Raw genomic sequence first — 16,178 nt, 5'->3', positions numbered from 1 at the left:
ACCAGAGTGTACCAGGCACTGGAATTCCTGGTTGGTGGCAGCACTACAGGTTCTAAGCTGGTAATCAAGCTTAGAGGAATTCATGCTGGTACCCCATCTTTTGGACACTAAGGTTCAGAGTTGGGAATTATACCATGACAGCCCCCAATTTAAAGTTATAAACTAGCTGAGGCAAATTATGGCACTCAGTTATAAATCCCTAGGAGCACTCAGGCCAATGTGATTTACCCAGATGTCAAGAGAAGTTTTACCCAAGAACGAATTGCAAGATGTGGCTTTATCTAGTTCTACATAAAACATTCTGCCTAATTTCATGTCATTATCACTGAATGTTTCTCCTCCGTTTGTACCAGCCAAACAAAGTCTAACGTTTATATTTAAAACAAGGATGTTTACCTGAAGATTTCCTTCAGGAGTTTGACTTGGTTATCAGGATACTTCTTAGCATTTGTTTCTTCAAGAAAAGCTCTGGCGTATGCCATTGGTCCTGCATTTACCTGTTGGGGGAAAAGAACCTGGATTAGGGGGCAGAACAGTACAGGTTGACTGTAATTTATAATTCTCATTGTTTAAGGCTTGGGGTCAATTTCTGTGCTTACAGTGCGTGAAATGACAATGACTTCAAATGGATAGTACAGGGTGAATATGAATAGAGCTTTTGTTCTGAATTCTGCATCTTAAAGACATTCTGCCTTGCACAAAGCTGCATTCAAGCAAGTGCTAAAAGCACTTCCCAACCAAAGCTAAACACATTGGTATTTATCTTCCCCGTGTTCTGAATCAATGATTTAAGAGCAACTGTTTATCTTCTGAGGTGCCATTTTCCAAATAAATTTATGGTAGCTATTTCAGTTTAACAAAAATACCAAAATTAGATTGTAGGTCAGATCCCCAGCAGGTGTAAACTGGAATAGCTCTATTGAAATGAAAGGAGCTGTGCTGATTTACACCACCTGAGGATCTGGGCCCATGTGCCAGATAAATGAATGTCTTAGAAAGTTTCATATGCAAACAGTGCACTGGATTTTAGCTAATGTAGTCAAAAAAGATATCACACTGAATCACAAGGACCAAATACGCTCTTCTTTCTAATCCCAGTTTTTCTATGTAAGAAATCATTAAACTGACCTGTACAAGGTTCTCTTTAAAAAAGTATCTGAAAGCTCATTTGAGTGCCAGGCTTTAGTTTAATATGGCTAGGTTGTTCAGGTTAGAAAGAGCTTAACATTTATTAGAGGAACACTAAGGGTATGTCTACACTGCAAAAAAAATACCACGGCACCATCTCAGAGCCCAGGTGAATTGACTTGGGCTTCTGGGGCTCGGGCTGCTGGGCTTAAAAAACCCTCCACCCTCTCAGGGTTTCAGAGCCAGGGCTCCAGCTCTGCAGCCTGAGCCCTCCAAGCCTACAGCAGCTGACCCGGGTCCAGCAGCCAGGAATCTTTTATTGTAAAGTCAACATACCCTAACAGACTTAATTATAACAACACTGTCAGGCATTGATCCAACACCCATTAAAGTCAATGGGAGTCTTTCCACTGATTTCAGTGGGCACCGGAACAAGACTCGAATACTCTGGAGTTGCAAAAGCTCAAATAAAAAACATAAAACTGAGCCACTGATACCTTGACGCTGACACTTCCTTGAAGTTTGAGTTGCAGTCTAATCATGTCCACTTCTTCCATTGTGCAAAGCTGTTTAAGTTCTGAAACCTTTTTGGACATCTCATCAATAGCTACTTCAATAGGGTTCAGTTCTGTACTTGTTTGGCTTATGACTTGAATACGCTTCTTCACGTATGGAAATAAATGACTGGCTGCTCAAAAACAAATGTAAAACAGTCAAAGAAATTCCACTCCCACAAGCCGGTAATTATGGAAGCAATGCTAGTGGATTCATAGTTTAGACTGCACTCATTTTTTCCATTTTATAAACATCTTTGTGGGCCAGGAAAATTAATACATATAGAGGATTGGCTCAGCAGGTCTAAACTGATATTTTGATGCAGTCATTACTGGTTCCTTTTTGATCTAGCACTATTTGTCTCGTATATTTGTCAGAATCTGACAACAACATGTGACTCTCAAAACTCTTAGATTTTAAAATTCACATATTTCTTATTCTGTGTTAGGGCCCTGATTCATAAGCCTGTGTTTAACTTTAGACATTTCAGCAGTTCCCTAAAATCAAAAAGACTACTCTCAAAATGAAAGTCAGGCATGAGCTTAAACACTTTGCTTAGCTGAGGCCTAGATCTCCTACATTCACTAATTGTAACCAATCATGAAACAGTAATTATCAAACATGACTGTTGTCATATTCACAAAGGGAAGCAGACAGAGAGGACATGCCTCATTAAAATCAAGAAGTGGGAATGAAATCATCCTGAGAGAATTTTTGAAATTCAAATTTTTTTCCTGTCCCAAATTGGGATGAGAAGTAAAAAATCTCGAACATTTTCATGAATCGAAAATCTGAAAAAAATATTTGGTTAACTGAAATTTAAAAATAAATAAATTTTAACATTCATTTAAATCTTTTTTTATAAACTAAAAATTAACTTACATTTTGAAACAAAAAATTTCAACATGAAAAATAACTTTTTCATTTTCAAAATATCACAACAGGATAATTTGACAATTTCAATTTTTTTTCCCCAAAACATTTTCAAAATGGGAAATTCTTGAAAACCACCCCTTTTCCAGGAACAGTTCAGATAATTTTCTAACCAGCTCTATCCAATGTACTTCCTTACAACTCAGACAGCAAAGTGACTCTGCAAGTTTGTCTTCTGGACTTTGGGAAGTTTGGCAGAAAAACTTGCCTGTCCTAACGCTTCTTTCTGGTTCTTCTGCATACTTTAAGAAGCCTTCTCAGCCCCTATGTAACCCAATGGTGAGCATCAGTTACAGATCAGTTTGAACCCTGGACAAGCCCCAACGTATGCTATGGCTGCCATCTTGGTCCACCAATGAGGGACCTCCTGAGCTAAAAGCATGAGCTTCTACTGCTGGAGCTAAAGAGCCATGGCTCTGTAGGTGGGGTTGCAAAAGATTCATATCCTTTGTAGACTGGGCACCTGTAATACACACTGACCAGTGGGTTACACTTGCCCTGATTGTCCAGTGCCCTTTCCCCAAGAAAATCAGTTGCTGCCCCAACCCCCACAGCTGCTCCTCTTTTCAGTGTTACATCCAGTTCTCATAAACAATAAATGCTTCATTTTTATGTGTATAATTTCTATAAATGTAAAAACTTCTAAAATGTATCCATTTTATCCATGCATGAGGCAATAGGATGAGACAGTGGATGGAAGGGTGGATGTGGAGGGAGCAATGGACAAGTGGTAGTGAAGGTGGAGAGAGACATAAAGTTCCAGCTTGGAACAATAAAGCAAGGGATGGAGGCTGAGTGCGTGCTTTGGAGCAGATCTGGCCAGGCAGCAGGGCTAAGAAAATCAGGGAGATGATGAAACAACTCTGTCTTCTGATTAAAACTTTACACACCAGTAGGCTAATACATTAACACTGTAAAACATGCACTTTCACTTCAACAATACTATTCCCTCCCCACCCCAAAGTCAACACTAAAGAACTTAGTACTGCTCAGACATTAAAGAACACCCAGTATTTTCTGTGCTTCATCGCCTCACCCTATAGCTGTATCATAAAAGAGATGCCTCTAGATATCAGGTATTTTTCTCCCTTGACTGCACAAAACCTTTAGGTGACCCAGTCTGTGCTGCAGGCAGCTTTTCCCATTTGGCTCTTTGGGGAGAATATATATCCTGAAGTCAGATGGGGTCTAAATTCTCTATCATTTTGAAGCCTTTCCTTAAATGCCAGCCTCTGTATTCATTTCTGCTTCTGAGAACAAAGCTCATCAAGTGCATGTTCAGACAGTTTCTCGTACACTCATCAAAAATTTCAGATATGTCAAGTTTTAGCAGTAATTTCATGGATGTTTATCACTTTTCTTTAAGATGAGATTTCAATTATGAATAAAAACTAAACATTTTCTGTTCGGCACCACAGTTTAATTTGATTCAATGGAAATTGGTGCCTGCAATACTTCTTGCAAAAGGATACCTTCCTGTCTTAGAACACAGGGATTTCTGGGCATATTTCCCACTGACAAGACATAAGATATATAGGGTTTTGTTTTTTATATGTTTATTCTATATTATATAGTAATATTAATTACTTCTGTAAACCTAGTATCCTTCTAATTTTTAACAACTACTCATATCTGAAGTGGTTTATTTTTTCAAACAGGTAAATCTTACAAGCTCCACTCTGCTTTAGACTATGCAAGCTAAGAAGAATAAAGAATGAGGGTTCTGATTTCACTAAACTGATGTATATCAGAAGTAACTCTTGAGAAAGTGGGGTGAGAGGAGAGTAACAAGGAAGAATAATGTCAGCTGATTGTTCTACAAACGGATCATTTTTTTTCTGTTATGTAATTGTCTGCAAAATCATATCATGCTTGCAATTTGGGCATATTAAAGACAATGCACAGAAACATGGACACAATGAAATGGTTATTGCTCACTTAAAACAAAACTGTTGGCAAATAACAGATTGTGGACCATATTATGCCCATTGATTTTTGAGCAGCATTGCCCTTTGAAATCATATTCAATTTCTTTTAGTCAGAACTCTTCACAGAAAAAAGGCAGCAACATACTTGTCAGGATTGTGCGTCTCTTGCATTGCTCTTCTACCCCTCCATGTTTTTTTCCTGACAGCGTGAAAGGCGTTTCAAATACAAAACGGTTGACGTTGTGATGCATTTCGAAGTCAGTCTTCCTGTCTTCAGCCTCCTTCTCGTCAAAGAAAGGCGTGACATATGTGACCTGGATATAGGCGTATTTTGGATCCAAGTCTTTGGGGTTGACCTGTGTTAACATTTTTACACATGATGAAACAATTTATCTGATACTGACTTAGTATTACTACTAATAAAATCTCTGAGCGTTTTTTACAGGTTTGCTGTTTTTACCCACTGTGGTTTTATTGATATTTGTGTAAACACAGCTCATGATTTTCAAAAGTAACGTTGGGCACATACATTAATATTTAGATAACTGACTATGGGGCATGCTTTTCAGTTGAAGTCAATGGGAGTTTTGAGTAGAGCTCAATGGCAACATTGGATGTGGGTTGAATGAATTAGAAAGGAAATAGCCAATTTCTGCCTTGCAATGGTAATACACATTTGTGATGCATGTATTCTTACAACGTTGTCCTATGGTTACATCACCAGGCCAGGGCAGCCCAAGGCCCTACTACAAGGCATGGCTCATTTTTGTTATAAAACTACTGCACTAGTTCCATACTCTGCTCATATCCACTAGAAACACCTTCTTGGAAACGTTTATGGTATCACAACAGTGTTAAATCTTTGGCTCCCAGGAACAGCCTTACACAGAATGCCAGTGTGGTATAGAGTAAAGTGTGGTGATGTGATTTTACACTTCAGTGGGAAAAATCAGCTTTTTATTTAGTATATGGGTGTTAAATATAAATAGGGCTAAATCCTGACCCATGGCACTCACCCATTCAGGGAAGCAGGGGGCATAATGTGAGATTCATTGCTCCCCTCAATGAACTGCCTACATCATGAGTCATAGTTGGGATATGTCTACATTGCAGCTGGGAGTGAGCCACACAGTCTGGGTAGACAGACTCATGTTAGCGGGGCTAAAGCTGGAGTGCTAAGAATAGCAGTGTGGATGTGGTGGTTTGGGCTGGGGCTCAGGTTTTCAAGCCACCAGTTTCAGGTGGGATTGTACTTGGCTGCTGCCAGCCATGCTACTGTTTATACTTGCATTAGCTTGATGAGAGCTAGCATGAGTATGTGTACACAAGCGAGTGTGAGTGTGTGTGAGACACCCCTAGCTCACAGTGTAAGTATAGTCTTAGAAGGGGAGAGCCACCCACGTGGGGTTTTATTCCTACACCCTCCCACCCCCGGAACTGAGAAGACTGGGATGGGAAGGGGGAGGAGCTCTGACTCTCCCCCTAACTTACCACCAAGTACAGCAGACCCATTGCAGAAGGCAGACTAAACAGTGCCAGGTAAAAGGTTTGCACTGCTTAATATACCCATGGATCAAGGGGGAGTCAGGACCAGACTGGGACTCTGCTCCTGCATCACTGCCACTAAGTGCTGCCTCTTACTCAGGGCTTGTGGTAACTCCATAATCCAGCCCATAGTATTCTGAATGAAGGGAACAGGTTTTTCACCAATTAACAAAAGTGCAGCATGCGTTTTTGAAAGAACTTTATGGGTCAAATTTGAATGCACTGCTCCCACTTTACATGAATCTAAACACAGCATTTCTCCCATACCTTGTTGGAATCTTGGATTATCTTCACATTGTCTGCTCCAAACTTATCTGCATAAAGTTTTAGCAGTCTCTGTGAGATCTCAGACAGCCCTGTTAACTTCGGTTCTTTATAGATATACTCTTTACCTTCCTCTTCTTCAAAAAAACCCTGTTCAAAAACAAATAGAAAAGATCAATCAGTGTAATAGATATGGCAAACTGAATGTAAACAGAAAATAACACATACAACTTTATTGTGACATAAGGTTTAATGTATCCAATTGTTTAGATATTGGAGTCATTGATTGGTTTTTCTGAGTGCTACAGCATGTGAATGATGAAGGAAGCTAACACATTACACAAATTTTGACATTAGACCCAACATGCATCTAAATGTTAATCAGATGGACAACTATTGTGAAATACAATGTAAACAACTTTGGATATCGGAGGATTTGTTTGATACTCATTTACATAGAATGCACGCTTTTATTTGGCTGTGTGGAGAGACTGCCATCTAGCGGTACATTCTAGTTATAAATCACAGATGACTAAATTAGTAATGGCTCATGGATTTACATGAAATACAGTTCTCTCTTCACACAACAAATCTTTCAAGCAATAAGACCATAAAATTCAATGGGTGTAGGATTGCATGCTCAACTGTGTGAGAGCACAAATGAACTGATCTGTATCTGAGTTCATTTAAATAGAGTATTCTGCTGTAATCTTAAAAAAAACAATAATACATTGTGATATCTTCAAAGACAATGTAACATCTTATTTACACTGAAAAGATAAAATTGCACAGACTGTCGACTTTTACAAAAAGACTGCTGCACAGTCTTTGCAAAGCCATGTACTTACAACATTGGACGTAGCTGGCAGTGTATTAATAAAAGGTCTGTTGAAGATAAAACAAGAAGCTGCCAGTTTCCGTAAGAAATGTTTACCTCAGAAAATTAATATATAAAATACACCATATGCAAATAAAACATACATAACCGGCATATACTGACAGTTTAGGATAAAATCTTTTCAGGCTGAATGTAACAGATCACATGCACCACTCCCATTAACAATAATTGGACTTTACCACTGACAATGATCTTATACTTCAGTGGGAAAACCAGCTTTCTATTTAGTATCCGAGTGTAAAATGTAAAATACAAATAGGGCTAAATCCTGACCTGTGGTGCTCACCCTTACAGGAGAGCAGAGGGCATAAGCTAGATGGGTTTCATACTCCATTGCTGGATTTTTGGTGATGCAAATATTGCAGCATGTACGCAAAAAATGCCCTCTTGCTTGTCAGTGGAAAATAACTCTTTTAGCTTGGATGTCAGAGGAGATTGTCAGTAAAGGTCAGCAGCTACAAAGCAGGCAGCAAGTCAGAATGATAAGGGTAAAAAGGACAGCAAAAAGACAAACAAACCCCTGTAGTCCTAACATATTGTGGAACAGATGTCTGAAGTTGTAATATTCCTTAGCAAGCACCAGAGGAAAAAGTCCCTTCAGTAAGATATATTGGCAGGAAGAAGCATACAAACACACTCCAGGACTTTCCAAGATACCTGTGGGCGTAAGGCACTGAACTCCCACTGGAAGTTATTGGGAGTTGGGGAGTCTAATTCCCACTGGTGGTACCTTGGAAAGCTCCAGCCAAAAAGCAGTATTTTTAAAAACTCAATCACATTTCAACCTTGGCCTCAGGAGAAAAATTAGAGAAAAAAAGATTAATTATTAATTTCTGCAGGGCCAATAATTACAAAATGCATGAGACAGTTACAGCTTTGTAAAAATAAACTAACTAAAAATGTTCATCTAGAACATATGAAAGAGATAAAGGAAATGATCTTTATTTCAGCAGAGCTGAAGAGAGAGAAGGATCTGGCCGTGACTTATCTTCCCAATTTCTCCAGCAAAGTGGGCCCGCAGTACCTCTAATGAAGGGAGGCACTATTTTCATATGCTACACTATAATGTCGATATCGCTGTGCGGCATCATTAATTATAGAATGCCTCTGAGATAGAATACAAAGAAAATTTTGTGATCCCCTTATGGAAACTGTGGTTTGAGTTCTGATGCATCCGGTAGCTGTGTGCTATATAGGAAGTCAGATTAAGATGATCCTAATAATTCCCACCAGCCTTAAAAATCTATGAATCTGGGAATAGGAAATAAAACTTTGTTGTTAAAAGAAAATATGGTACCGGCCACTATGGCTTACAAAAGCTGACTCATACCATGCACATTTCTCAGAGGCACAGACAGCAACTAGATTCATGATAATGTAAATCTGCCTCTTCTACTCAGAAAACTGTGAAAGAAATTTCCCTCATTCTTTCACATATAATTTAGTAAATATTAACCCAACATTTTCTCACATTCTTTGCCCATTTTGTCTCCTTTTCATTAGCCTGGATGTCAGAGGAGATTGTCAGTAAAGGTCAGCAGCTACAATGCGGGCAGTAAAATGCTCCAGAGGATTGTTTTTTGTTTTTGTTTCTTAAGGTTAGAAAGTACCTAGCACATTGTGGGTGTTGCTGGAAACAAATGAAGAAAAAGAATAGTAATAGTAACCTATTATTATTATCGAAATCACATCATAGGCATGCAAGGTAGTTTCCAGACAAATGAAGAACAAATCCATCCCTGCAGAGCTTACATCCTGTAAACTCCTACTCGGGTGGTTGATTTTGATGGGACTCTGATGCGGGAAAGGTTTGCAGCAGCATAAGCTGCTTTCTGATCTCACTCCCACTGAAGTCAATGGAAAACTACTTTGGGTGAAAATAGATGAAAACTCCATTAATTCTATCCAGCCCCAATAAAAAGCTAATTTGGATTGTTCTGATTGAAAATCATCTGCTTTATGTAACCACTGACTTAAAAAAAAGAAGTATTTTTGAAATTAATCCTGCTCTGAGCTGTGGTAGCATATCCTCTTAGTCACTGGCACTATACATTTTTGCTAGCTAAAGCACAACATTTACATGTAAGTGTCAGATTGCTTGCTGATGCAGTCCAGCACTTTGAGATGATACCTGTGTTAATCATTTCAGTAAAAAAAGATAACAGATAGATTTCTTCTACTGTTTAACGCGAGAGATATTACTTAAAAGCGTGGTCTCTAACAAAACTTCAAATGAGAAGCAGGAGTTACTTGGAAACCATATAATAATCCTGTCTGTCATATGCCACAAATCTGGCAAAAACCATTAAGAGACAGATTAAAATATTTGTAAGAGTCAAATATCCTCCAGTTTAGGGGGTTTTAAAATATTAAGTAGCTGAGGTCACATTATCAATGCATGGAAACACTTTGTTGTCATATCGCCTGCTATTGGTTTATAAGGACATTGTGATCAACTGCGTCTAATGGTAGAAGTGAACTCTCAAAACTGGTTATTGGTTTCTAGTAAATTTTCACTCCTTTAGGGACAGGCTGCGACTGATGTTGAATGGCTATCCAGTGTGGGGAGAGCTGAAGGAGCTTCTCTTTCGTCATGCAAAGAAGAGTCATTGTCATAGCCCCTAAACTCAAGGGAGTAAAAGGATCTCCTCCTCTGTGCATTGCTGGGGCAACATATCACCTCAAAGGAGTTGGGCTGTGGTGAAGAATGGCCCTACATTACTTCCTTTCTGCTCTGGTTTACGGGGCAGGTCAGGTCTACCAGAGGGAGCAGGCTGTATTTCTAATTTATGTTGCCTGAAATGGCCCCAAGGGACCATTGAACCAGTCAGGATTGACGGAGCACAAGGGCACTCTGGGCAAGTCCCTTTGCCTCCATATGACCATTAACTTGGCAAAGGGAAATGTCTGATCCCTTCCAGATGCTGAGTACCTCCTACAAGGTCTCAACTCCCACAGACCTCAAGGATGCTCAGCACCTTTCTAAACTGGTCTAAGAACATCTTCAAGACACTAAGACTTCAAAGCTTCAAAGGAAAACTGTACATTTCCCATTCAAATACTTCCAGCTCTGCCACAGATCTGTTTGTGACCTTGGACAAGATTGTGCTGCCTCTGTTTCTCCTCCTACTCTTCGTCTGTCTTGTCTATTGTGATTATTAGCTCTTTGGGGCTCTTTTTCTGTACTATGTGTTTGTACAGAGCCTAGCACAATGGGGCTCCCAATCTGGCTGGTGCCTGTAGGCACTACTGCAGTACAAATAAACAGTAATAAGAGTCATCATTAGATACAGAAGTGCTGGACAAATCCAGTATTTTAGTACAAAATACCAGCCTGCAATTTTTATCTTCTGAGATTCTGAGTGAGGCTGTGTCTTTGGGATGATGTATACTGCTCCACTCACCACTCCCAGACCACTCAACAATGCATTTTAGTGCAGAAGCATGGTCCCATCGCCTCTATGGGCTCATGGGGGGAGCACTGCCTGTGGCTTCCTGCTTGTATCTGGCCCTTTCATGGGCCCCATAAAGTTCTTCGCATCCTGTTCACACATGTTAGGGCCAGAGGCAATATATAGGTATATATTTAAGAGATACGTATTTTTTATTACATTCTGAAATCTAGACACCATAATTCTGCCCCTTTTTAAAGGAATGAAATTGAATGGACATAACGTAGTTTAAGATGGAGTTAGTGTACCACAAATGAACACACAGCAGGTTTGGGACAGCTGTGGGAAATGACTAGCTGAAGTGCAACAGCCCACTGGCAAATGTTTATGGAGAAGTTGCTGGCAAATAATTCTGTCAAGTGTAATGACTTGTTGAGCCAGCTGGATGGGCAAAGCATCTATCTGATGTGTTTGTAATGAGCCCATCACCACATTACCTAGATACCACACATATATGCAACTTAAAAAGCTTTTGAAAGAATCACATTTCCTCTCCCGCCTTTGACATCTCCACTTTCTGTGGTATGTGAGGTTGCTGGTCTCACTTGTTTCCTAGGGAAGATCCTGACAGTGCCTAGCATATTGTGGGTCATTTTTATTGTAAGATAGCTTGGATTGCACCCCTAAAGTGGCAGGGCCCAAGCTCATCCTGATCTTCATACATAAGGGGTTCAACAGTTGACCTGACATTCAGCTCCCAACAGTTATACCTTGAATACCATCAAATTCAGTTTCCCAAGTGATCAGTCTCTGAAAGTGAGTTGCAGGCAAAGAGTAAGCCCCGTCCAGTGAGGCCTCAAAGAGTAGCACCAAGATCCTGAAGCAGTTTTTATTATTCCTTATTTTATTCTGGGAAATCAGTTAAGGGCACGAAGCAACAGAATGTCGTCTGTAGAGCAAGTTAGCTGCTGCTTGCTGCAATGGCATGATCTTCTGTGTGGCCTTTATGGTCAGTCCCAAGCAGAATGCACTGCAGTAGTATAGCCTAAAGGTGATGAAGGCATGGGTTTGTCATTGCTGGGATCATATCAGATAGAAAAGGGCACAGTATCCTAACCAGCCAAAGATGGAGACAGATTTCAGGCATTTGCTGCTTTTTTGGGTGTGAAGGACTAGCAACAAATACAAAGGGACCTCATATGACCTTGACAATTGGTAAGAGAATTCAGTGCTCTTCTTATGGTCTTGATTTTCTTCTTTCCTGCTACCAGCAACACATCAGATCTGTCCAGATTGAGACTGAGCTAGCAACAATTCATCCAGGCACTTATCTTGCACAGGTGCTAGGATATCTGAATCGTGGCACTGTGTGAAAATGAGACCTTGAGCTGTGTCTCATTAGCATACTGCTGGTGCAGAAGGCCATAGGGTCTCACCACCTCCCCAGAGTGCTGAATGCCAGTGGCAGAAGTCATAGACAAAGTGCTTTTGGGATGAAAGAGCAGCCCCCATTTGTGACCCATTGGGATCTGTTCAACCAAAGTCAAGCTGAGCCAGTTTAATGAAACTTTGCTCACCACTCCTATATCTTACTGGGGAGACAACAGCCCCTCTTAGAATGAACTGCTTCTATGGTCTATCCGATGCAGAAGCCAGATAATGTATAAATGCATGCAGTGTGCATTGTGGAAAGTAGAGAAATTCCTAGCTGCACTGGAAAAGATGAATTAATCTGAATTCATTTTGTAATCTAACCACTAGCTCAGTGAAAATAACATGCATCATTGAAATACAGATGAGAAGTCAAGTTTTGTATTCCTGAAATCTCAGGTTTTGATAAATAGGCACAAATCTTGGGGTATCTCATTGCTCAGTCACAGTTGTGCTGTGCTGAAGTAGTAGCAAGTACTATGCAGCTGTGACTAAATGAAAAGACTTAAAGGGTCCTTGAGTGGGCTTTCTTAACTGTATCAGTTCAATCAGAACGTGCAGTTCTGCACTGTTAAAAGCTGCATTATTCCAAGGCAAGTAGGGACCTAACCTTTCCAATGCTGATTTGCACATGCAGTTACAGGTATTGGCACAAAATTTAGCTGGCCCTGGCACAGGTACACAAAAAGTATGAGGCCTACAAGAACTTTCAAGGGGCTGGTGAGAATTTTATTGTGGAGCTCCTGTGGGTGTTAGCTGTCTAAAAGGGAGCACTGATCATGATCATCACCCCAGCCAAATGGGCTGCAGAGCTCCACCCTTTCTAAGGATGTCAGAGCTGTTGTTTCACATGTGCGCTACAATTCCTCAGGAGGGCTCTAGCAGCAATGCAATCCATCTGCAGAGACCTCCAACACACCCAGTAGAATCTGGGCCCTTGCAGGCAGAAGCGTGGATTTTCAGGTGCAGCGCAGATTTTACTCCTATAGAATGGCTATGCTTGAGAAGTTGGGGGTGCATTTAAGAGGTCTGCCCCACTGAGTAGCCAGAGCTCCCATGAAAAGTTACTGTAAACCTGATTATAATCTTGACACCAGAGGCAATCAGAATTGTGCCTATTTTTTATGGCAGGTTAATCTGTCAGATACACTGGAAAATTATATAGAGTGATTTTTGTCCATTGTTCGGACAGGGTTAAAATAGTGCAATTTTAAAATTTCACCGTGAACCTTTGAAATCCTCACTTGGTGTCAACACAGAATACACACACCAAGGAGCTGCACTATTCTAAGGGTGTTCTATCCAATCTGCCTTCTATGGGTAGTTTTTGTTGCAGGGGAGAAATACAAATGTGGCACACCACGCTCTTGCTACTCATAGAAAAGTAAGTATTTTGCATAATAATGTTTCTGCCACTTTTGAATAGATATTTAATTTTTAAATACTGATTTTCACTATATTGTATCTCAGTTATATTATACTGAATAGAGCAATTTTCATACATTTACATCAGTCCAAATGTCTGTAGTTTTATTGAAAAGTTACTTTTTCACTATATTTTCATTAGAACTTTTTGCTTATATGGCTAAATATTTACCATATTGTTGACCAGCATTTTAAAACCTCAGGCTAGGCACCCAAATCCATTGTAGGTGCTTAAATAAAAGTCCTTGGTTTTCAGAAATGCTGAATGTACCACAACTTCCACTGAAATAAAAAATTGTGAATACAATAGTGAAGTCAATAGTAGCTGAAGACGCTCAGCACCTCTGAAAAATAACAGATGCCTAAATAATGATTTGGGCATCTAATTTTGTAAAGTTTGGATGTGGTATCACTTAGATGTAAAGGGTACTTAGTCTGCCTGCCTGTCTAAAGTAGGAAAAAGAATGTGTCTATACAGTTTTAAATTAATTTAAGCAAGATCATAATCAACTTTCATTACTGAGGTTTTCAAATATTCTTGGTAATGAATGGATGAAAAAGTCTAAGGTGTATAATGAAAATGGAAGTTACTGGCATATGGGGCAAAGAGAATTACAAAAAGGATACTTTTCAGAGGGAAAAGTATGCAGGCACAAACCATTCATGGAAATGGATTGATTATTTTCCCTTTCAGATCAGGCCTTATTTCTAAGGTTGTCATGTATGGTTGGTAATATGGTTCTGAGAACATTTGTAAACCGTTTGCAACCAAAGGATGTTCTTTGACTGACTGAGGGTATGGCTACACTTGCAGCTGTACAGCGCTGGGAGTTAAACCTGTCTTCGTAGAGCTGAGTAGGGAAAGCGCTGCAGTCTGGCCACACTGACAGCTACCAGTAAACTGTCGTGGCCACATCTGCAGTGGCATAGGGAGCGGTGCATTATGGGCAGCTATCCCAGCGTTCAAGTGGCTGCAACGTGCTTTTCAAAAGAGGGGGATGGAGTGGAGTGTGACAGGGAGCGTGGGGCAGACAGAGAGAGTGGATTTTTGGAGCCGACACTCTGTCAGTAGCTGCCTTGCAAGTTCCGACCCCCTCTCCCACTCACTGAAAGCAAACAGCCCTCTTTGTTTTTTTCCTCACAGACCAGATAAGCAACCTCCCCAAAATGGACCCCCCCTCCCTCCCGCATGCCGTGCTGCTTCTGTCCTCAAGCCTCTTCCTTCCTCTCTCTTCAAGCAAACACTAGCTGTGGGCATTCCAAAGGGAACTCATTCACAGCAAACAGTAGCTGTGTTTGTTTTTTTTTTGATAAGCAGCTCTGGGAGCCCTGAGTTCACAACAAAACAAACAGAGGCATCACAACAAAACAAAGAGAGTAATCTTTACTTAAAAGCATTATGGGAAGCTTCCGGAGGTCAGTTACAGAGTAATAAGATTAATCACCGTTTACACTGGCACCCCAGCCCTGCAGCAGCAGCGCTATTCTCTTTATTCCTCTTGTCAAGGTGGAGTACATGCAATGCTGTAGCCAGGGAGATACAACGCTGTATGTGCCTTGCCAGTGTGGACAGGGAGTGAGTTACAGCGCTGTAAAGCCACCACCAGCGCTGTAACTCTCAAGTGTAGCCAAGCCACGTGCATCAGTTCAGATTTGCCTTGCTAAATGCAATTACCCATCACTGTTCTTTTAAAGCACTTACCTTTAATTTCACAATAGACTCCTATCTTTTGTCACTAGGGCTTCGTTAGGAACAATCCAAGCCAACTTCCCCTCCCACAACAGGAAAGCTCTCTACTTCTAATGAAACTAAAAATTCCATGGATGTATTTTAAAGCCATATGTGCTTGTTTACAGCTTAAATTAAGCGTGAGCCAGTGTATAAACCAACCAGCATTTGTTTGCAAAACAATCATACTCTTTATATCACTAAGGCTGTTTAAACGAAGTTGCCCTTGTTTCACTGGCTGCAGAAAAGCCTTTGCATTGTAATGGAGATTTTAATCCTGTTTAGCTGAGCTGTGCTCAAACACTCATGTACGACTAGTTTTAACCTTAAGGCTCATCCTTTACTGAAGAATGGCATGTAGTTGCACTGCCCCAGGAATTGCCTTGGGAAGGAACTGTGACTTGGCGAGTCACAATCCCTCCCCTGCTTCCTCTTTCTTAGGGCTTGGCTACACTGATGCTTTACAACGCTGCAACTTTCTCGCTCAGGGGTGTGAAAAAACGCCAGTGTAAACACTGCCCCAGCATTGTAGGCTAATCCCCACAGGGAGGTGGAGTACCTGCAGCCCTGGGAGAGCTCTCTCCCAGCGCTGGCGCTGTGACCACAGTCGCACTTCAAAGCGCTGCCGCAGGAGCGCTGTGCAGCTCTAAGTGTAGCCATACCCTTAGAAAGGTGGAGGAAAGTAAGTCACTGCAGTCCTTTATCAGGTGCACTTTGCTTTTCCCCCATGCACCTGAAGAGTTCAGTTTTGCTGACCAGCAAACAGGGACCAATTCTTGGTCATTTCCTTCTCCTCCCTCCCCTCCCCGATTCACAGAGGGGATCGTCAGGTGTACAGGGCCACTGTTCCAGCTGTAATTGGAGTAGGTCCTGTGTAGCTGAGCAGAGAGTTAGGAGTCTTACTCCACTGAGTGCACAATTTTTCACTTAAACAGCATTAGCGCTACAAT

The 16,178-nt window shown here is 40.8% G+C and overlaps 1 protein-coding gene across 10 annotated transcripts in view; it reads right to left on the bottom strand.

Moving 5' to 3' along the window:
- The window catches only part of DOCK10 (dedicator of cytokinesis 10), a 241,168-nt gene that overhangs the window by 6,195 nt on the left and 218,795 nt on the right, over window positions 1–16,178 (bottom strand). For all 10 annotated transcript variants that reach the window (XM_075068541.1, XM_075068543.1, XM_075068534.1 and 7 more), the window contains 4 exons: window positions 6,357–6,503; window positions 4,690–4,900; window positions 1,626–1,816; window positions 397–497 (listed from right to left, as the gene is read on the bottom strand). In XM_075068541.1, coding sequence (XP_074924642.1) covers window positions 397–497; window positions 1,626–1,816; window positions 4,690–4,900; window positions 6,357–6,503 — 650 coding nt within the window. The remainder of the gene's footprint in view (window positions 1–396; window positions 498–1,625; window positions 1,817–4,689; window positions 4,901–6,356; window positions 6,504–16,178) is intronic.

Source organism: Chelonoidis abingdonii, chromosome 8 (genome assembly GCF_003597395.2).
Source record: "Chelonoidis abingdonii isolate Lonesome George chromosome 8, CheloAbing_2.0, whole genome shotgun sequence".
NCBI classification, from domain to species: Eukaryota; Metazoa; Chordata; order Testudines; family Testudinidae; genus Chelonoidis; species Chelonoidis abingdonii.
Note: the sequence above shows the minus strand (reverse complement) of the source record. Positions and strands in the feature narration are given on the sequence as shown.